A 21,717-nucleotide genomic window follows, 5' to 3' on the forward strand; every position below is an offset into this window, starting at 1 on the left:
CGCTGGCGCATTCCAGCAACTCCCGAATGTATGTATAAATATAATAATAATAATATCATTCTTAGCCTTTATTATTTTTTTTATCTGTTTATTTGTGTGGATGTTAGCAGAAGTTAAAGTTAGCAAAACTTACCAAATAAAGTACAAATAAAATAGGTTCAATTCCAGTGCTGGACTTGAACAATCTCTAACGGATATTTTTAATATTCATGAACTCCGTGTGATAGATGCCATGTTTCATAATTTAAAATGTCACTACATTTAGATCACTTGCTCCAGTTGCTACTCCCAAGCCTGCTGATATATTTTGTTTAACGATAAACCTAAAATAATGAACAACGCACCCCAAAGAGCCTTCCTCTCCCTAGTCTGCTCTAACTTAAATAGGCCATTCACCGGCATCAGCATTTTCTTTTTCCTATTTTCATACATTTACTGTTAGAATCTGATAGAAAACAGTGGCTGCAGGAAATAAAAACAAAAATACAGAGATGGTTATCAGCCTCATCCTTCAACCGTACCCCTGCAACCCCCCCTCAGGTAATGTGTCAACACCCTCATGGCCTGTGTGTGTGTGTGTGTGTGTGTGTGTGTGTGTGTGTGTGTGCAGACACACGCAGAGAAAGTGAATGATGGATGCGTGCTGCAGCTGACAGCTTGATGAACAGCCACAGGGAATGTTTGTGTGAGGAAGACGGCGTTGCCACAGCCTAAAAACAAGCGCAAACACTTCAGCATCCAAATGCATCGGAGGCACCAGGGTGGCATCATTATATATTTAAACTCTGAGCTCAGATCCGATTACCCCTCGTTCATTTCTTGCGTTTAGTAGCTAATGAAATCCTGATATTTTACAAGCTGATTAAAATGCAGGGCCACTACAAACGGCCTTATTGTTATTCAGCACATCTGATCCAGGGGATTTGTTTTGTGTAAATTAGAGCAGAATCCTAATTTTTTTTTAAGGTCAACACCGCCGGTTCTACCAGATGATTCTTAACAGAGCTGTGAAAACACCCGTCTCCTGTGTCTCTGGAGGAGGAACAGGCGCACCCGAGAGAGTTCTCTTTGTGTGCTGCCGTTGTTTATGAATCAGGAATGACCTCTTTTCCAAGGTAACAACATCTTAACAACATCTCTAATGCATTTATTGTGTCAGCTTGGAGAAAGTTCTGTTCCCGTTTCAGCGACGACGATGTCCCTGGGAGCAAAGCCAGATCCACGGAGAACCCGACTGGGCCGCACCGAAGGGGGGGGGTCATGTTGTCGGCTGCTGCTAAATGAGATCCAATACCAACAAAGTGTTCAATCTATACCTTAAAGGTTGTTTCCACCGCAGCAGCTTGTATCTATCCAACCCGGCGCGTGGATTCCCGTCTGCATCCTTTGTTTTATAATGTAAAACCCTAATTGCTTCATCATTAACAGCAATCGTTTCACATCATTGCCGAGTTATGATGGTAATTTATCACTTTGTGTTAACAATGCTGCTCTCAAACTGCAGGTATAACCTGGAAGCGTGGATCTTCCAAACGTTCTGGTTCAAAAGTGGACGTGACGCACAAAGAGCCGGAAGCAGAGGTGAGGTAGAGGTCAGACAGGTGGATGAAAGCGGCCCAAAACATGAATGCCCATTAAGTGGAAACGACTTCCGGTAAAAGGGTCCTCCTCTGAGCGGGCCGCGACTTTCTGGGAACGCCCCTGCGTTCTTTACGTCTTAATATATGGGGCTATTTTTAGGTTCACTACCATTTCCCCTCCATTCCTCATCAGTGTCAGATTTGCTGAGCGCTGCTCGAGGTCCATTTGTTTCCCCTCTGCGACGCAGAAACCGACAAATATGTCATAATAAACAGCCAAAAGCAAAAACCAAACCCTGCTCTCCCCGAGACGGTCCACCAGCCCAGCCAAAAAAGGTCAACTTCTAGTTACGTCATCGCCTCCAGCAGCGACGTCCCGGGAGGCCTGATCATCTAAAACAACTTCAAACGTGTTCTGCTGCTCTGGATTCTTTGGGGATGTTAGCGTTCTTTCTTTCTTTCTTTTTTTAATATTCAACACAGATAAAGTCTCATTATTCAGACTGGGTGATGTTTCCTGTTTAGATTAGCATACCTGCTCTGAAGTAAACATTCACAGAGACGAAGGACGACTGGAGCGAGCGCACGTCTTAAAAAAAAAAAAGGTTTTTGTATGTCTTACTAGTTAGCATCACTAACATCTTTAGAAATAGGAAAAGCAGAGTAGCGTGTGTATTAGTTTGATAACATAACAAGTGAAGCCCGAGTTTTAAAAATGTAAATTTATTTTATTTTTTGCGCAAGGTCCCGACTGCTGCAGGAGAAACTGTAGGTTTGACTGGGTACAAAACAAAGGCGACACTTAAGGCCCACACAACATGGATTCCTTTGGGGGGGGGTTTCTAAAGAACACAGGCTCCTAAAGAACAACAAATGACAGTAAACACAGGTCAGGAAAACAAACAACTTAAACGTTTGGTGCCAGCCATAACATTTGAAACAGTTCCACTTGGAATGAGTCCATTTAGAATCACAGAGTTCCCATCGGAAGTGAAAAAGGTTCCGCGACATCGATCCGACGAAGCACGAGACACCGGGTTTATTTTGAACGGGACAAACAGCTGGAATGCAAAGTCACAAACGAACTCGTTCCCTTTAATTGTGTTCCGCTATCCCTGAGAACCTTATTCAGAACCAAAGAAACCAGGCTTGAATAATAAAACCCAAGTTCAGCTACAGATAAGCCTTGAAATATTTATAGTGGCTGAGGCGTGGGGGGGGGTTGAAAAGAAACAGCATACTGTATAAAAAAAAACACGCCACCAAAGTAACGATGGCGGCTGTCGTTTGCCTTCCTTTGCCTCGGATCCTTTCTCCACCGATCGTATAAAGTCCTGCATTTGCAGCTATTAAATGTTCTATTTTTTAAAAAATATAATGTTAAGGCCACAATTTCCACTAAAAGATTTCGCCTGCAGAAGCGCTTCACGTTTTTCTTAGCGTCGTATTGATCTGCGGCCGATAAAGCAATATTATGGATGGCTCTGGATGAAGGTGGTGTAAAACCAGTAGGTGGAGATCAATAATCACAACGTGTCCCACAGACCCCCCCCCCCCCACACACACACACACAGAGACAGGGATGAGCAGGGATAAGTGTTGCATAGATACGGTTTCGGGTGTAGCTTCTCATGTGTAGTCACAGTGTTGGGGGGGGGGGGGGGGGGGTAAAGACATCACTGTGTTGAGTTTGTGTATTTTCTCTGCAGCTACTCTGTTGGGTTCATTACAAACGTGGTATATAAAAATAGCCTTTTTTTTTTGCTGAGGTCATCAAGTCTCCTACGCCAGTGCTGATAGGGGCCCTCGCCAAGGTCAAGTGTCACAGGCTGCCCCCTGCCCCCCCCCCCCCCCCCCCCCCAAACGCCGCCCTCAAAGATCCTCCTTCCTCTTGACGACCTTTTCTTGATCACGTTCTCGGAGGCTGCGCATGAATCCGACGAAGCCCGTCTCCTGCCGAGAGAGACAGAGACAGAGAGAGACAGAGACAGAGACAGAGACAGAGAGACAGAGACAGAGACAGAGACAGAGAGAGACAGAGAGAGAGAGGACTGTTTTAGTGATCGCTACATTTATCAGACCTGCTTCTAAACTAATAGAGATCAGAGTCCCGTCATTAAACATGATCTAAACTTGGGCCGACGGCACAGCGATAAGAGAAGTAAACAAACAACAAGGTCAACAAAGTCACTCGAGTCCGATCCAAAGCAGCAAGAACTGCCAGTAGTTTAATACTATCTTAAGGTCGCGACCTTTCCCCATGAATTAGGAGTCATTCAATCTCGTGTTCCTGTCCGCTTGTCGCGCTCCGAAGCGATTTGTCTGCATCTGTATCTCCTTCCGTACCAACGTTTGGCAGGAAGTGGACGGACGGCTCAGGTTCACTCGTCTTCAGAGGAAGAGACACGGGGGGGAGGATCCGGGAAGCACTTACCCCCCGATCGCCAGCGTATCTCTCCACGAACTTGCCGTAGTTGTAGTAGTTAAACGTCGGGTAGCCCGACACGCCTTCCTGCTTGCACAAGTCCTGGTTCTGTCCTTTGGTGCAGTCCACGGCGGCGTACGCAATCTGGAAGCGGCGCAGAGAAACGGCCGTCAGTCGGGGTTTCAGCATGTCGGAAATAAATACGATTACGGGAGGGGGCTTTGCCTTTAGAGAGGCCAGTGTTAGCTTTGTCCTCTGTGGGCTCCCGTAGAAAGGAGGGTCATTCCAAGGTAATGGAAACAGCAGCATTCGGTTAAGGTGATTAATACTCATGAAAACTTAACTTGGGAGTTTCTATTCAGATACCCTTAAATCCAACATTAAGGGAATGTTTTAATAAAACATGGACTTTGCATATTAGCATTCGTTGCTGCTGAAAGCCCAGAAAGCCTTTTTTTTAAGTTTAGAAACGAAATAACTCGTTGGTTATTTACTATAATAATAAACATAAAGCACAACATGATGAAGTTGCATTCTGCCCCCCCCCGTATGCATAATAAAACCAACGAGATCCGTGACAGCCGACGCCTCCTAAAAGCTTCCGGAAGCAGGTTTACGGAGGATTCAGCTCATATTCTATAATTAGATATTCCCCGTTTTACTGCTCAGCTCTAATGATTTCTAATCACGTCCAGGAGTTTTATCGTCGGGTTCAATTATTGCGTCCGTCTCGCCATTATGTTGGAACAATAAAAGGTTTATTATTATAATTGTAGAGCGACGCAGCAAAGCGCTGCACATCACAACTTAATATTCACCGAGTGTGCGACGAAAGCAACGCGCGAATCACGAGAAGGATCAACAGATCCTCATCGTCAGAGTTTGGATCAGTCAGTGTGTGTGTGTGTGTGTGTGTGGGGGGGGGGGGGGGGGGGGGGTCCCATAACAATCACTCCAACATAACAACAATAAGAGATTTTGCTGTTGCATCGATTAGCGACAAGCCGCCTCTCTGATACACGATCCACTCAGCGCCAAAATGTCACCCTCTCTCAGGGGGCGTTGCACCAGTCGCCATCAAATAATTACTTTCCGTTGGCCCCGTCCGCCCCCCCCCCCCCACCCGGCGAGGAGAGGATGGAAACGACAGATCTGCTGCAGAGGGAGGACTGATCAAACACCGACGCTCACGAAGCTACAAGAGAAATATTTACGTTCAGGATCTGCATGAAAGCCGACACTCGGCCTGGAATCAGATCAGATTAAGTTTGGCAAACGTCTCCATTTCATTCCTCCATCCATATTTTGTTCACGCGCCAGATCATGAACGTTGATCCCACAGCGAGGTCCTTGAGGGGGCGATGGATTATAAATACGGATTTATAATTGAGAGAGAAGGATTTGAAAGAAGACAATCACAAGCTCTCCCTCATCCTTACGCGTATATATTCCTGCTTTATAATGCGTATTGAAGTTATAACACACACACACGGGAAGAGAAGGAACACTGGCTGACCGAGGCAGTGAACTCAACACGAGTCTGGGATTATTACATTTTACCTCCAAGACAAAGTTGAATCTTTAATAGTTTAATTAATTTGAGGATTTGTTCTTTCTCCTTTGCTGCTTCTCTCTGAAAAGCTTTAATGAGATTTGGTTATAAAACCCATAAAACACTCTCTCCGGTCCAGCGCAGATTCAGGAACAAACAGCAGGGGAGAAATATTGAAATCGTTTTTCAGTCACGACCTGAAAATCCTGATCCGACAAAAAAACCGCTCACATAAAGGATTTTAAATATTACATTTAGTATTAACAGCTGTTAAATTTCAGCAAAGTCAATTTCTGCCGAGCGTTTAACTTGAAAACCTCAAACGCCAAAGACTTAGAAACATTCCCAAGAAGTGAGAGCGCCGACGTCTGAGCCGGACTGGAGCAACATTTCCGAGGAATTTGACAAAACAAAAAGCAGCAGTGTTGCCAGACAATTTCTAAATATTGCAGTTCATGAGGTTTGGAAACACAAAGCTCTGCCGGCTGGGGGGGGGTGAGTATGTCAGGAAACCGATAGGGAAAAGAATGACGGAGGAGTGTTTGGTCGCGATCCCGTGAACCGCCGAAGCGTGCCAAGGATTTGATGAGAAGCTGTGTGGGCTTTAAGTCCGCCTCCAAAATTCCCATCAGAAAACGTGGAGACAAACGCGAGGCGCTGAAGGTGGTGCTTTCAGGATCCCACTTCTGAAAGGTCAGACGGTTTGAATTTGGCCCCCCTGCAGGCTTCCATAGCGATTTCAGCACGGCTGCACGTTTGACTAATTCCAGTATGAGATTTATTTAAGCCCCTAAACACGTGTGCCGATTACAGAACAGAAAACAACGCGCTGCTGTCAGTAAACACTTCATCTGGGAGGCCTCCGGGGGGGGGGGGCATGATCGCTGCCCCTCCCCCCCTCGTGTCGTCCACGTCGTCTTAGCCGTTCCGTTTCAACCTCCCACACCCCGCTGGGTTCCTGCTCCTTTCTCTTTGCGCTCCGGCAACCTGACAGATTTGTCGTGTAAAACAGGAAGTGGCGCGCAGCCCCAGAATGCACTTGGATGGTGAACGCATGTCGGTGCGAGAGCGTGAGGAAGAGTCACTAACCTTGCGGTCCTCTTTAAAGAGCTCCGCTGCGGCGGTGAAGTGGGGAACGGAGCTTTTACAGTGCGGACACCCTGGAACAGAGCAACACAAACATCTAGCGTCACGTCCTCGCAGGAACATAAAAAGTCACTTCCAAACGCCGTTTACTCCGGAGGCACGCTTCCCTTTCTTTCTTTTTCATGGTCCTGCAGTGATTCAGAGGTGAATCCACAATAAAGATCATTCACTCGTGCGTTCGACGAGACTGTAAATGTCTTTATCGCCGTCGTAAACGCGGCCGCCCCGCAGCCAACGCTTACACAAACACGCCGCAACAACGGATCGCATTTATGGACGGCAGACTTCCAGTCTCTGGAAGATGATTCTGATCAGATGCGACTATAAATCTGGCTCCGGAGGAAGGAGGCCGTCCTCCCGTCCTCCCGCTAACCGTGATGACATTTCCTTTCCTTTTAGGGAAGCTTTGATTCCTGCAGAGCTGCAGGAAGTCATCAATCAATCGCCAGCATCCTTTACGCACAACAGATTACTAAAACTACAATCAATATATGATCAATATCGCAGGACGGCGTGTGCATTAACCGTAATTGTGAAAAATGTGTAAAATTAATGGCTGATGGCGACCATTTTATTTATTTTTTATAAAGAGGCATCTTCACGGCTGCGTGCGCGTCAATAAGCGTGTGCCTGCAGATGTTTCCATCGATGTTCAATTTCTTTAAGTCCACTTTTAAACAGACAGAGCTGACGTATTGATCGCCTTGATAACGTCAAAGCTAACGGCTAACCCGTTCAATCAGGCGCTCGTTTGTCGATCGCCTGGCGGCTGGGTCGGTCACGTACAGCCAGAGTATCGGGAAAATTATTTCCCGATACTTATTTTAGAAAAGAGCTGCCCGCTGGAACTTCTGCCTCCGTTAGCAGAGCTTCAAAAGGAATCAGCCGAAGCCCAATCTTAACGTCACCGCGTCTCTGATCAGGTTCTGACTAATGAGACTGTGCATTTTCAAAAGGTCACAATACGACGGGCCGGGTGTGCGTCGAAGCAATGGAAAGGTCACTCTGGTGCCAACGTTTAACAAGACGGCTGCTTTTTCTCGCCACCCAAATATAAAGCGACGCTACGGGGAGCGTGAGATGTGAGTCGGTTTTTAGCCAGTGAATCCGTCCTCAGTCTCCCCGAGGCTTAGGTGGGGTTCATATGCTGCGTGACGGCTCCGGGTTACGCAAGCGCACCGCTTTAAAATCTGGGATGCGATCACATCAATTCCAGCGGGGAAGGGCTACGATCACACTTGGTAGCGGAGACTTTGGACGATTTCTGCTGTTAATGATCGATTTTGTTTTGAGAGTAAAAAAAAAAAAACAGACTTCCTGCAAGAGTCACTCTCAGACTAACGGGCAGAGATGATGTGGAAAAATTGCAAACTCTTACAGGGAGCGTAGAACATGACCAAAGCGTGCTTCTTCTTCTTCAGCGCCTCTCGAAAGTCTTCAGATCCAAGATGGCTGACGGCGGAGGGCTTGTCCTCCCAGGACAGCTCCGGCGGAGGAGGCGCCTGAGGACTGCAGACGTCGTGACAGGAAACAAAGCAGAGTTCCTTACACCTCAAACACGCTCGCGTCTACGCCGGTGACTTACTCCCTGCCTCCTGCATATGCTCTGCGACCGACTCACTCGCGCATGAACTCGATGATCTTGTCCTTGCTTCGGAGCTGGGCCAGCGTGTACTTCTCCTCGCCTCTCTCAAAGTACTTTAGAGTCGGGAAGCCGGAGATCTTGAAGCGGTCGCCGACCGCCTTGTGCTCCGTGGCGTCCAGCGCCGCCAGGACTCCTGGACTCTGAGAAAGAAGGAAAATAATCCGTCCAGTTAAGACCCCTCCTCTAAAGGGCGCTGCGTGACACCAATTAGCAGCGGCTGCTTTAGAAACAATTAAAGTTGAACCTTTGTGGGGGGGAGCAAGAGTCTGTGTGTATAAAAGCTCTGCGTTAGCAACACAGGAAGTGAAGCAGAGAGGAGAACATAAATGATACGCCGGGCCTTAAGGGCTCAGAGCCGGAGAGGCTCCAGTCCATCCATATTAGATAATGGCCCTGCTTTCCCCATTGACCTCCAGCGCTGGGCAGCGAGCCAGGGGGAGAAGGTCCAAGCATCGGATGAGATAATTGCTGCAGTCGCTAGGATGGGGGCTTTAAAGGCCCAGGCCCTGCCCCTGTTTGGGGAGGGGGGGGGGGGGGTTAGTTTACTGCAGAGGAACGGTAAAGACGAGAGAGAAGGAACACACCCAAATAATTAGAGCGGCATCGAGAGCTAGGGGGCAGGACCAGAAACTAAAAAGCCCCCCTCGGGTCAGGAGGACAGGATTGTTCTGGCATGTTAATGAGGCGCCGCTACACACACACACACACACACACACACACACACGTCAGCGTGCACGTTCAGAACGTGCATTATCGACATGGAGCAAACTTACATCCGCAACTCTGTTGAGTACTTCAGCAGCTTCGTCGTATTCTGGCTTCATCTTCTTGCAGTGGCCACACCCTAAAAGGAGTCGGATGACACGTCAGCGCTCGGCCGACGGCAGGAAAACAACGGCCTTCGAGTTCCTCCATTCATAAAGGAACAAGCAGGATTGAACTTTAGACATGGAACCTTAAAAATAATACGAATTAAAAGCTTCAATTTAGAAACAAAAGGGTAAGAACTACACAATCTGTTCAGAGCCAATATCAGCATTATGACGTTTGGCTTTCAGCGCCACAGCGTCCAAAAGGCAAATCCGTATCAGATGGAAGGTCCTAAAATATTATCGAATAGAAACCCCTGATTTCACAATAAATTAAAATCCTCTTCACGAAACATCGTCAGGTAAATAGCTCTTCTGTCCTCAAGCAGGAGGACGTCGTTAGTTCTGTCTTCGTACAGACGCCCCAAACAAATGTGACACATTTCCAAGCCCGGCACATCGTCCTTGTCAAAGTTGTTTGGGAATTATTTTCTTCAAAGTCCGAATTTGTGCCTGATATAAATCAAGAAGCCCGATATGCCTCGTGCGTGCGTGTGCGCGCGTGTGCGTGTCCAGTTTATTGGAGAAACAGAGGGGAACGTGTGGAGATGTAAAAGCTTTGCTCTGCACCAGCACATTGAAGCCACCGACAGGCCGTAACAGGAACCGACGCAGGCTAGCAGCTTCTGCTGTGCGGTCATCCTGCCGGGCGCCGCCGCAGCAGCAGCACGCCGAGCCGGCGTTGAAACGAGATCCAAACGCTTCCAGCTTCAGGGCGGAAACTAACATTTAAGAATTGGGCCTCGACGTTGGATGGCACAACATTCTCCGCTCCAACGATTCAACAGGGAGGAATGTCTGCATCGGCCCGGGACGCGGTCGGGCGCCGAGCCGAAGGCTTCCTGCACTCTCCGGCCGCCGTTCGGAGGAGGGCGAGAACGGCTGCGCTGAGAGGTGGACAGAATTCAAGCTGATCGCAGCAGCCCGGAGACCATTAATCTCACTCTGACAGCAGATCCATTAACAAACTGCACCGCTGCTGCGAGACTGGGCATCTCTGTCTGTGGGAAGCAGTAAAGCAAATAGTCTCGACGGCGATGAAAATGCTGTTTTCAAAACGCTAATCGCTAACGGATAATGACCCGAGCGTACTTTGGAGCTACCCTGACTTTCGTTATTTACTTTTTCCTCAGGAGCGATTGGAAATGTTTAAATAAAGTCAGAAACAGGAGCCGCCATCAGGAATCAGTTGCTACCAATGACATGTTACTAATAGCCTAATCGTTATCGGCAAGGCCGCGTTTAAATAGAAAGAAAAAGCAGCAGGACGAATGAATGAATGAATAAATTATTAGCGGCGCGGTGCAGCATTAAATGCAGATTTAGAATTCAAATGCTAATTCTATTTCTACCTTGGAAATATTCCGACTGCGTCTGCATCTCTACCGGACCGTCGCTGAGCTTCTCCTAACCGGCCAATCGTATTTACATAAATGTCAAACCAGGACATTTCTTTCTTGCCGACGGTCTTTTAATAGTCGATATATTTATTCAGCTTTTGGACGGTGAATAATGACTTATAGTGTGTGTGTCTGTTGGGGATGTGCTGTAATCGCTCCAGCAGCTGGTGAGCGCGTTTGCCCTGAGGGGAGACGCCGTCGCTCGCGACAACCATCGCCCCCGGCGGCAGCTCGGGAAACGGATCCGGTTTGTTTTCGCAGCTGTGGGATGAGCGCGCGGGAGGCGACGAGGTCAGATCGTTGCTAACGGCAGGTCGTTCGCAGTCGCTACGGGTCTACCTTCATCGACACGCAAACTCTCCCCCCCGTTGGACGGTCTCCTCACACGGGAGGCCTCGACTGACGCGACGCCATCTGTCTGGCGTGTGGAGATATCTCTGTGTTCATGGTGCGTGAATAACAATGACAAGCTGGCTTACGCGACCCATACGGCACCGGAGAAGTGTTGCGTCGAGAGACTAAGCTCGAGACTGACTGATGCACAAAAAACAAAAAGAAAAGAAGCTAAAAGTACCAGCAGCCCGCCCGCCCGCCTGCGTTTCTCATCTGTCCTGCTTCCCCTTGAAAAGCATCGCGGCCTCACCGCCGCCTCATTACGACCACGGAGAGAACGTCCATCACAAATCAAACGATGACGTCATCACCCGATGGCTCACATGGGGCGTAGAACATGACCAGGGCTGCAGGATGCTCCTCCAGGAAGCCGTCGAAGGACTCGTCCGTCAGGTGGAAGACCGGGGAGTCCGACTCCGACCACGGCACCTCGGGGGTCTTCGGCTGGGGGGGCTGAGGGCTGAAACAGGAAGGGGAAACATGGGTGAAATTTGTTTTGAAAAGCCGACGCACAGCGGCTGTCGCGTAATATAGCGAGAGAGAAAATGAGACGCAGCTGTAGTGCGCACTCCACCCTGCGTGTCACAACACAAACACACATCTGGAACAAGGCAGCCCCACCTTGATGACAGAACACAGTCCTGCAATGCCAAGAACAAATGCACACACACACACATACACTCACGCACACACACTCACACAGCGCATGACACACGCACACACAATCGCCTCTTCATGCACTCCGGCCTCAGGCCGAAGCTGCAGGACGTCCCGCGAGCCTCGTGGACAAAAAGGGCCACCTGTTGGTAAACTAGGACCATGTTTCCATGGAAACCACGAATCAAGCTCATCAAAGGTTCACGCACGCAAAGTTTAGAGAAGCTAAATAACTCCCTGGATGAGATGACCTCCTTCAGACTCACACACGGTTTCCATGGAAACAACAGAAATTTTCATTTGCAGAAACGTAATTTAACTAGAAGAATGAAACGTGAAGCGGAGGATGGATAAACAACAACAGCAGCGGTGACAGCTCGAGGTAAGAGAAACTTCAGCAAACACAGAAAGGAAAGAGGAGAGAAGATTAAAACCGGGGCGTTGCAGAAAGGACACAAAACACGGACGCAGCAAACCGGACTCCGCCTTTCCAGCTTTGCCTCATCGGCAGCGTCGTCGGATGAAAAGGAGGCTCCGACACACGCAAAAAAAAAAAAAAAAAAGCCATGGAACGGCCCGTCAGGGAGCGGAACGAGGAGGCAGGAGAGCGCGAGCCAAGGTGTGAAAGAAAAATGAGACGGGAACCGAGGCAGGTGTGAATTGATGACATTGTGGGGAAGGTGTGTCAGAGGATGAAGATCATGGGTGGTTGGGGGGGGGGCACACTCACTTCCTCATCCAGTCTGCAATATCCTTGGCTGTGGCTCCGTAGTTTTCGTAGTGGTGGAGGAACTTCCCCTTCCTGAAAGATGAGAACAGACGCACAAAAAAAAAAAAGACGATGACCTCTAAACCATCCGTCACGACCGACGGGCCCGATTAAATCTCAAAGAGTTTTAAAGCGATGCTAGTGCAGGTCAATTTATCTTTTTTTTTTTTATATAAAACTTGCTTCACCGGGTGCATTTTTGAACACTTTTATTCCCCCGCCAGACCATCGACGCTAAAACGAACGGCTGGAAAATGTGCGGCGACCTCGCCTCGATTCAGACCGGGACAGATCTCGACCGAGGATTCGGAGATTATTGCTGGAGCGACAATAAAAGCAGCGGGGATCGATTCCTCAACGGCGCAGAAAGTAATCCGAGAGATGCGCGATGGATGAAAGGAATCCTGGAGGAAAGACAAAGAGCCTGCGTCAGCCCCTTTAATAAACAGATACGATTAAAGCCCGACGGAAACGCTTGATGAGGCTTTTACACCGATGCGGGCTTGGGTTCTGTACGATGAGAGGGCCCGTTGTAATGCATTTGAAATGAGCTAGAAAGTATCTTCTCAGCTCAACAGTCTGAAAAGATTTCAAACGTAAGCAGATTCCTACGTAGGAATAAAATCAAGCCGAGGAGATGCTAAACAAATGTCGTTATCCCGCCGGCGTCTGCTGCTCTTCCCGATTAAAAAGCACGCAGCGAGGATAGAGAAGCCTTTGACCTTTCCAGTTTGTTTAACCGATAAAGTTGAGGTGCGCTCGGCGGTTTTTTAATCTGCAGGACGGAAAGCGGAGAAAGACCTCGAGCGCCGTGGCGGCGGGCTGCAGCGGCGAGATAAGTCCGGCGGTGCCGATGCTGATTTAGCCTGCGAGTGATTAGCTGCCGTTTATCAGTGAGGGGCTCGTTACTGAAGCCGATGGGCTTCAGATGGTCGTTAGCTAGCTCCGCACTGACGCCCAGGCTCAGGTGCACGTGGGCGTGCGTGTGGCTACACACGCACACACGCAGGGGCCAACCACAGAGGCACTTAATCAGTACCGGCCTAATTAAAAGGCCAGACTGGAAAGAGAGAGTGTTTAATGTGGAAATTGGGATGATAAAGCCGGAGCAGGAGGAATAAGATGCAGGAAAACAAAGCGCCGGATGTCCTAGCTGGGGGGGGGGGGGGGGGCTGTATTAACAAACACCTCTCCTACCGTGCGCGTGTGTCTACCAGCTTTTATGTCTGCATCCGTTTGGAAACGAAAGCTGAACGGCAAACAGGAACGATCAGATTACCAGCAGCGCAAATTTGATCCAACAGCATTGAAGCGGGGCCGAGTGCTCCATCAGCGGCGCACGCATCATTAGGGGCGTGGGGGGGGGGGGTCGGTAAATAAAGCCACGGTGACTTTGGCTTGTTTTATGAAAAGCTTTTACTTCGTCTGGCTTGGAGACTAAAGATGGAGACTAAAGATGGAAACCCGCCACCGTCTCTGCCGGTTCTGAACCTCCCGTTTGACGTGGCCCTAATCAGACGCTGGGCGTCCTGAAAGGGAGGGGTGGGACGGGAACTCACTCAAAGTAGCAGAAGGTCGGGTAGCCTTTGACGTCGTACTCCTGCTTCAGGCTGTCGAACTCCGCCGGGTGCACGTTCATCCCCGCCAGCACCTTCGTGGAGACACGGAGAGAAACCCCAGGGGAGAATGAGACGCAGCTCGCCGTGGCGCCGGAGGAGAAGGAAGTTCAGGGTCAGCGTCGCCCAGAGCGCCGCAGAAACTAGACACGGCATGAATCGCACGAAGGGACGGCAGAAGGAAATGTCGCTGAATGTCGGCGAGCGAGGAGGAAGCAGGAAACCAGACACACAACTGTCCGCCGACATTTTTATTCAAGTAACGGAAATTTACCGCAAATAAAATGCTAGCAAAAACAAAAAAGTGTGTTTTTATGGATTTAGACCATCAGCAGGACGTCTAGCTTAAAGCCACACCTCAGAGAGACACAACAACAACAACATTGCTGTTTTATGAAAAGAGACAATTTGAGTAGCGCTTAAATGCGGCGGCAGAACGACGACGCTCCTCGCGTCGGGAAACCAAAAAGACAGAGAGAAGCGTTTCCATCGAGAGCTGCAATCTGTCTCACGCTCTTTGGCCGATTTCACGCCTCTGCTGATAAGAACGGTTGACACAGCGTCGAGGCATCAGGTGGGAGGGGGGAGGAAAACAGGAAACGGAGGGGAAGTCGGAAAAATCAGATCGCCAGGCGGAGCTTCCAGGCATTCACAGCCGGCGCATTTCACCGCTAAGCTCCGAGACGCCGTTGGCGGGCCTTACGTATTTCCCTTTGGTCTCCGTGGCTGCTTGCTGAAAGACGGGCTGCATTCTCTTACAGACGCCGCACCCTGAAACGCAAAGAGGAAAAACACAAAGTTAATAAGGAGAAGAAGAAACGCCGTCGCTACGGCCGCCGAACGACTTGCTGTCATCTGGAAAAGTTGTTTCGTGTTTTTTTTTGTTTTTTTTTAATGGCAGCAGCGAGCTATGCTCTTTCTGCTGCCATCAAATGCAGTGCATTCTGGTCTTTGCAGTCAGCTTTTCACCGCCGGAACACGGGTGTCAAACTGGTTAATGACGGACCAGCGTGTCGATAACTTGGCCAACGCATGAAGCCATTTATAAGAGTGAAATGCAAAACGATCACCGTTCGCCGTCACAATCGATTCAAAAATAAGTGATTAATCAGTTCGGAATTTGCTCATTAGTTCTGGATGATAGAGAGAAAGTGTCTGAGCGCTTTGATGAACGTCTCAAATCTCATCCCAGTATTGATCAGGCGGCCGTCGTATTGCCAAGAGACGCCTCCCCGTATTGATTTAGTCCACCCCATTTTTATTTTCTGGGTGCGTTTCTCATATTTCCTGGACAACTACAGCCGCCGTCGGCGATAATGAAAGGACTCACACGGAGCGTAGAACATCAGGAGGACAGGCCGCTCCTCCTTCTTCAGCAGCTTCCTCAAATCCTTCAAAAGAACGAGAGGAGTAGACGGTCCAGAGAGGATAATTAGGAACGCTTACGATCCACAGACACAATAGACGCACGGCTGAAAGCGCGAGACGCCGAACGCTCCGACGGTTGGACGTTTTGTCTCCGGAGATCCCCCCCCCCCCCGTCCCTTTGTTAGAATGCTCAGCTTCACACTGGTCCGAACGCGGCGTGATTTTTGCTTCTTCAGCGGTTTGGAAAGTCATCGCATCAGCAAAAGGGAGACTGAACGGAAGCGAATCGGGGCCCAGAACCAGCTTCTGCTCCTCATTATCACCTTTAAGAGCTCGGCTGCTACCAGAAAACTCAGCACGAGCTTTTTGTTGACACCTCCAACGAGCCTCCAGGCGCGAGTGGACGAACGGACACAAACCGTCATGGCCGCTGCTCATTAAACTAAAAGGCCCGAGGAAGTCCGGACCTCCCAAGTCTTCATCGCATCCCTTCGTCAAAATTCAGAAACCAAAATCTCGAGAGGTCGTTCAGGTCGGTACACGTACTTTTTCCGCTTCGATGTGCACGACGTCTTTCGCCTCGGGGTTCTCCTCCCACAGCGGGGGCCCCGACGGGTCTTTGAGGAACGCCACCATGGACTGGGCGGAGGAAGACGAAGCAGAAAACAAGGAGGCATCAGCGAGCAGAGAAACCCACGTCCAAAGAGGCCGGCGAGGTGACGACGGCGAAGGCGGAGCTTCGCCGTTGTCAATCAAACGTCTGAAGTCGAAGTCTCAAAATCAAATGTGATACGTTTGGCAATAAAGGGTTAGAGAAAAGACATTTATACGCTTTGCCTCTCGATCTCCCTTTAACTAACCGGACAGATGAAATGGAAACGGACCGCGCCAGAGAAAGCTGAACGCTCACCTTGAAGGTCGCGGGTCTGTTGTACTCGGTGTGAAACGTCCCGTCTCTGCAAGACACGCCAGGCTCAGCGCTCAGTCAGCGTCAGGAGACACACAGCGGCGTCCCGCTGCAGGAACCAGAGGTTCCGAGGTTCCGGGTACTCACTTGTAATGCAGCAGCTCCGATCCGTCTCCTCCCGAGCTCGGATCCACCTTCACCTTCCTGCAGATCTTACGGCCCTCCGAATCCCTGAGATGAAGATATTAGAAGACACTTTAAAAAAAAAAAAAAAAAAGATCCAATTCTGAAGGGTGTTTCAAAAAAGGAAAAAAATGAAAGCAAAAAAGATGTCACTCGCTATTAAATATTAACCAAGACTTCAAAGACAGCGTCAAGAACAGAAATGATATGCCACACTTCACACTTCATCACGTATCTTCCTCTTCTCTAATAAAGACCGGGGAGAATATGCAAGGAGAGACGGAGCGATGGAATTCAGCTACGACACTACGGCGAAGCAGAAAGCGGGATCGTTGTCGGCCAGCACTCGGGTCCCGGCCACCTGGCCTTGACAGGACGCTGGACATGCGCCGTCCCCCCCCCCCCCCCTCCCGTCCAGCTGGAGCCCCGGTTTGGAAACGGTCCATTTGATATGGCGGACAGGTTCGCCAAATAGCACAATGCTTCACCGCGCGGCCTGGCACGGGATCTACGCGGCCCGCGGCGATGAACCCGGCTCACTCCGGCTCCCGCGGTCGGAATCTGGCTCGGAATAAACCTCCGCTCAGCGCGTGTTCGTGCTAGCATGCCGAGGTTGAAGAGAGAGCGATGATACCCTGAGCGCTGCAGCCAGAAAGGGTTAAAAAGCCAATAAAGCAAATATAAAGGGACAATCTTCACGGAGGCTTTGTGAAGGAGGACGAGGACAGAGCCGGGCGTCCCTTCCTGCAGCCGCATGGACTTTAATGCGGGACAAGCCTGTGATATTGTGCAGGAGTCAAAAGGGGACAGTCGGCCGTCCACACAGCTTCCTGTTCGATGATAATTTCCTCTCTGGAGAGGAAGAGGAGGGGATGTAGTCGATGGGTTGAAGTCACATGGGAGAGGAGCTGGCTCTGCATGGAGTAAACAATTCTTTCCAGCGTCCTGGGATTGTCTCACATTTACTTCACTTGATTTGTCCAGTTCAAACCACACGAGTGAGAAATAAAGTCGTAAACAAGTGTTTATTCGTCATCACCGAGGAGCATCTTCAGCCAGCCGGTCGTTAAAGGAGCTCAAAGGGAGCCATAAAACGTCACCTGAAGCGTCTCAAATTGTTTTTCCGAGAATATAAATAAAAAGGAAACAGCGCATCGGCTGGATTAAAAAAAATAAATAGAAAAAGCTAGTCATTAATTTGGATCATTTCTTTTTCTGGTCGTTTCATCAAATTTATAATACTTAAGCGGAAAATGTTTGTGTTTTTATAAACTTATAGATTCATAAATTATTAAAACAGTTGGAAATTAAATAACTTCTGTTGATTCATGTCTTTTTATGCTATTTCTATGGCGACTCCGACGTTGGGTTTGAACATAAAGCGTCACCGTGACGCCGTGCAGAGACGCTCAAAGGAGGACAACGGCATCCACGAAGGACACCGGCCGGCAGGAGACGCCTTTTAACCCTTCCGTTACCGGTACTTACCCACAGTTGACCCAGGCAACCGTCCCTTCGCCTTTCACCGTCTGGGCCACGTCTGAGAGCAGTTTCAGGTCGGCGTCTCCTGATGTGGCTGCAGAAACGAGAGAAACCCACGGTCAGCCTCGTCACCCACACCCGGGGGGTGGGGGGGGGGCTCGCCCGAACAGAGGCCACAGTCACGCCAAACCATCACGGAGGGGGGGGGGGAGAGTCGGGTTACGGACCAGCTCGCCGTCTTACTAGAGCTCCGGGTTGTGAAGAAAGAGATCAGTGAGTTCGTGGTCGAGGGGCGATGGAGGAGGCTCTTCTGATGCCTTTCAGTAGATGGGTTCAGGGTTCAGGGTTCAGGGTTTGGGTTACATCAGCTTTCAGCATCTTACAATAGCGGGGGGGGGGGGGGGGTATACGGAGACACAACAGCAAGGAGCGCTCTGGCAGAATAAAACTAGATTAGAAAGGACTAATTAGTAATATCAAGCTGCTCCGTCTAAAATATGAAACACGCCGAATTAAAATCTGGTGGGGAGTATTAGAGGCACGGATAGATTTCAACTTGACACGCGAGTCCCTGAACGCACCACCGCGGAGACAAGCTGCCTTTGACGTTAATAACCGCCGACGTCTCTTTAGAGTGCATCGGCGCTGGATTTTCTCTCGTCCCGGGATTATCCATTTTCTCGTTGGATGAACACGGAAACAAATCTTAGCGGACACGATGTCCCCCACCTGTCTTCGTGTAGAGGACCAGGACGTTGGTTCTCGTCCTGAGCAGCTTCTTGAAGTCTTTGTGGTCGCTGACTTTCTCTATGAGCGGAGAAACCTTCGCCGCCGGAAGCGCCGGAAGCAGCCAAACCTGCCGATGTGAACAAACGACACGCAGACAGAAAGACAGAAAGACAGAAAGACAAGTATGAGGAGCTGGACGACCCGGGAAGAACAAACGCCCCAGAAACAGGAAGTACAATCCAAGCATTGGGATCATATCTGTGGGATTAGCGTTAGATCCTTATGAGCGCTTCTTAAGGCCTCTCTGTATAATTTGCGTTGATCCGTTTGATTTTGTCACCTGACACCGGGGGCAGCAGTCTGATTAGGTTACTATGACGACAGGACAAAAGCGAGTCGCGTCAGTATTTGGCTGGCTAAACGCTAGGCGACTGTCTGCATAGGTGGGCAGGGAGGGGTGGCTGCCTGGGGGGGGAGGGGGGGGGGGGGGTAAAATGATGCACATTGAACGTCGACAAAAGAACTTAACCATCAACTAGTTGCAGAAAAACACACAGAATGTGAAACTACTCAAGAAGCATAATCCACTTTCTTCCGCCCAATTCTAAATTCCACAGCTCGTCCTTTATTTAGGCCGGCAAAAGGAAAGCAGAACATTAGCGCAAGTAAGATATTTCATCTTAATTAAGATCTTTCCATCTGGGGATTATTTAGTTTAACGTCGTAGATAAAGATCAGCTTGAATCACCACTGACTTATTACTGTAAAATACCGTTTTGCATATATTATTCCAGATTGTGCAGACGGATTTCGCAGCAGAAGACTGGTCACGCAAGAATCCGTGCGATAACCGCAGGTAATTACTTCGCTTTACATTTAGGTACTTCCTGTAGCGTGAAATGTACGAGCCAATAGCTACGGTCAAAAACAGCACGCAAACGGCTTTCAGACCGATGACTGAAAAATAGAATAAAATACAATTCTATTGAAGGAAAACCACACAAAATCAGCTTTGAGCTAAATGTTTTCATCATGCCTCGTCACGTTTGGTGTCGCGCGGGGGCTCAAAATGAAGCGGAGGGATCATAATGGATTCAACGTGAGAGAGGAGGGGGGGGGAGATCTATTTTTGGAATCACATTTTAATTTGTTGATGGTAATGAAGGTCTGTTTCTATGGATTCGTGCTAAAGAGAGACGCATAAATGCATCTTAAGGTGCAACAACGAGCGCAGGATGCCCCGTGGTTTTCATTTTTCCGAGTCGCTGACCCTGATTACAATCCCTAAGTGGGAAGCCACGCCCATAAATATGTGCCCGTCTCTCGCACTCTCCAGTCAACTGTGGTCCATTGTAAAAGACCATCTTATAATGGAACACAAAATGGAGCTCCGAGCACTCCGGAGCACACGATCTTGAGCTCCTACTTAGCAGCAGGTGCCCCAGCCGCCCCCCAGCCGCCCCCCAGCCGCCCCCCAGCCGCCCCCAGCCGGCCTCCAACACGCTCTCCGTCTGCTTCATCCAGTTTTTAAAAAGGAAAGCGCGAATCAGCACAAACTACACCAGGTGCATGCCAGTTGTGATTGTGGGTTCTACATCTTTCTGGTCTGTGACTGTGCAGTCCCGGACATTAGACTTGATCAAGTGGAGAAATGTCAACTTTAAACCTTCATTTGAAGGAGGCGTCCATCCCGTGGCACGAGATTAATCACCACTTATTAAAGCAGAATGACTTTTCTTTATCCTGCGCCATTGATTTTTGCTCCAGCAAAGCCGAGGAGCAAAGTGTACCGGGCAATAATTCCGACTATGCATAAGCAAAGCAACCCCCCCCCGCGTCAGCAGCACTTCCAACGTCTTTGTAATTATTTAAACTACAGATCCGGTGACCTGTGGCACACCGCCAGAACGCGATAACAACATCGCTGCCCAAATCCACGCACGCAGTGTGTGCTGAACACACACACGCCCGAGCGACTCCTCTGTTTGCAAAGGTTACTGACTTGGATTAAACTGGGTGGACATGTTGAGCGGCGCACGGCGAGGACTCGGAGTGGACGAACGTTCCTATACGGGGACACAATCGTTACATTTTGGACTTCCACCTTGAAGAAAACTGCTGTTATTGCAAGTTTCTCATCAATAGCCCTCACTATTAATTACTATTACTAATTACACTTTCTCACCATGACGAGAAACGAACGTGAAAAGTACAAACTGGAATCTTTATTGGTTCACCTCCCTTAGCAGAGGCAGGCAATAAGAAAAATGATTGGCAGCTACTTCCTGCTCTACATAATGACGTCACGAACTGGCTGAAGCACTTTTCTGACGCAGGTAAACGGAAGCTGACAGGACAGCACCTGTTAGAAAGTTAATAAGTTGTGAACTTTCAATTTCCACCAATGTTTGTGTGACTTAAAAAAAACAACAACATCCCGCCACGAACCAGTGAAGTTAGTGTTAGCATCGATAGCTACGCGGAGGCTGCGTCATAAAGACAAGCTAGCTCGGCATGTCCGGTTCTCCTGTGTGTGACGTAGCGACGTACCGCTACGTCACACTCCATAGCCGATGTGGCTCGGCTATGGAAATGGACCCAATGTATACAGGTGGGGCAAAAAAAACACACACACACAAAAACCCCGCAGCTACACAAACAGCGTGTTACCTGAGCACCCCCATATCCCTCCGAGCTAGTTCCCTAAACTAGAGCTCCTCCCCCCCCCAAGTTCAGTCACAGTGGAGAGCTTGTCAACTTCGCATCCCGCTCGGACAGGCGATGAGCAATTTGCGTTTGCTTTTCTCCCCTAACATCAAAACAAACGCGCGCACGTCTCAAAGGAAAGCCGCAACGACGCGCGCGACTCGCGAAGAGGACGCTCGTTTTACTCACCAGCAGCAGCAACGGCACGAACATTTTCACCTCCCTCGTCCGACTCCCGCAGCGATTCCTAGAGGCCATGATGCAGTGGGGTTGCCACGTCTGGATACGCA

General features: G+C 49.3%; 1 protein-coding gene across 1 annotated transcript; it reads right to left on the bottom strand.

The window, feature by feature from the left end:
* Window positions 1–3,433: 3,433 nt before the first annotated feature.
* Window positions 3,434–21,694, bottom strand: pdia5 (protein disulfide isomerase family A, member 5). The gene is made up of 17 exons (XM_068746458.1): window positions 21,617–21,694; window positions 18,722–18,848; window positions 17,999–18,086; window positions 16,475–16,558; window positions 16,331–16,376; window positions 15,967–16,059; window positions 15,383–15,443; window positions 14,756–14,823; window positions 13,996–14,087; window positions 12,398–12,469; window positions 11,334–11,470; window positions 9,122–9,192; window positions 8,325–8,488; window positions 8,082–8,212; window positions 6,647–6,717; window positions 4,015–4,149; window positions 3,434–3,533 (listed from the first exon to the last, which is right to left on the bottom strand). The coding sequence occupies exons 1-17, from the start codon at window positions 21,683–21,685 to the stop codon at window positions 3,453–3,455; spliced, it is 1,590 nt and encodes a 529-aa protein (XP_068602559.1). The 5' UTR covers window positions 21,686–21,694; the 3' UTR covers window positions 3,434–3,452.
* Between the last annotated feature and the right edge of the window lie 23 nt (window positions 21,695–21,717).

The sequence above is a fragment of the Brachionichthys hirsutus genome, chromosome 12 (assembly GCF_040956055.1).
Source record: "Brachionichthys hirsutus isolate HB-005 chromosome 12, CSIRO-AGI_Bhir_v1, whole genome shotgun sequence".
Taxonomy (NCBI): Eukaryota; Metazoa; Chordata; class Actinopteri; order Lophiiformes; family Brachionichthyidae; genus Brachionichthys; species Brachionichthys hirsutus.

Coding starts and splice junctions, on each gene's coding strand:
- pdia5 (XM_068746458.1), bottom strand. CDS start 21,685: ATGGCCTCTAGGAATCGCTGCGGGAGTCGGACGAGGGAGGTGAAAATG. Junction 15,444..15,966: donor TGCACATCGAAGCGGAAAAA/GTACGTGTACCG, acceptor GTTCTTTTGAAG/GATTTGAGGAAGCTGCTGAA. Junction 8,489..9,121: donor TACTCAACAGAGTTGCGGAT/GTAAGTTTGCTC, acceptor CTTCTTTCTCAG/AGTCCAGGAGTCCTGGCGGC.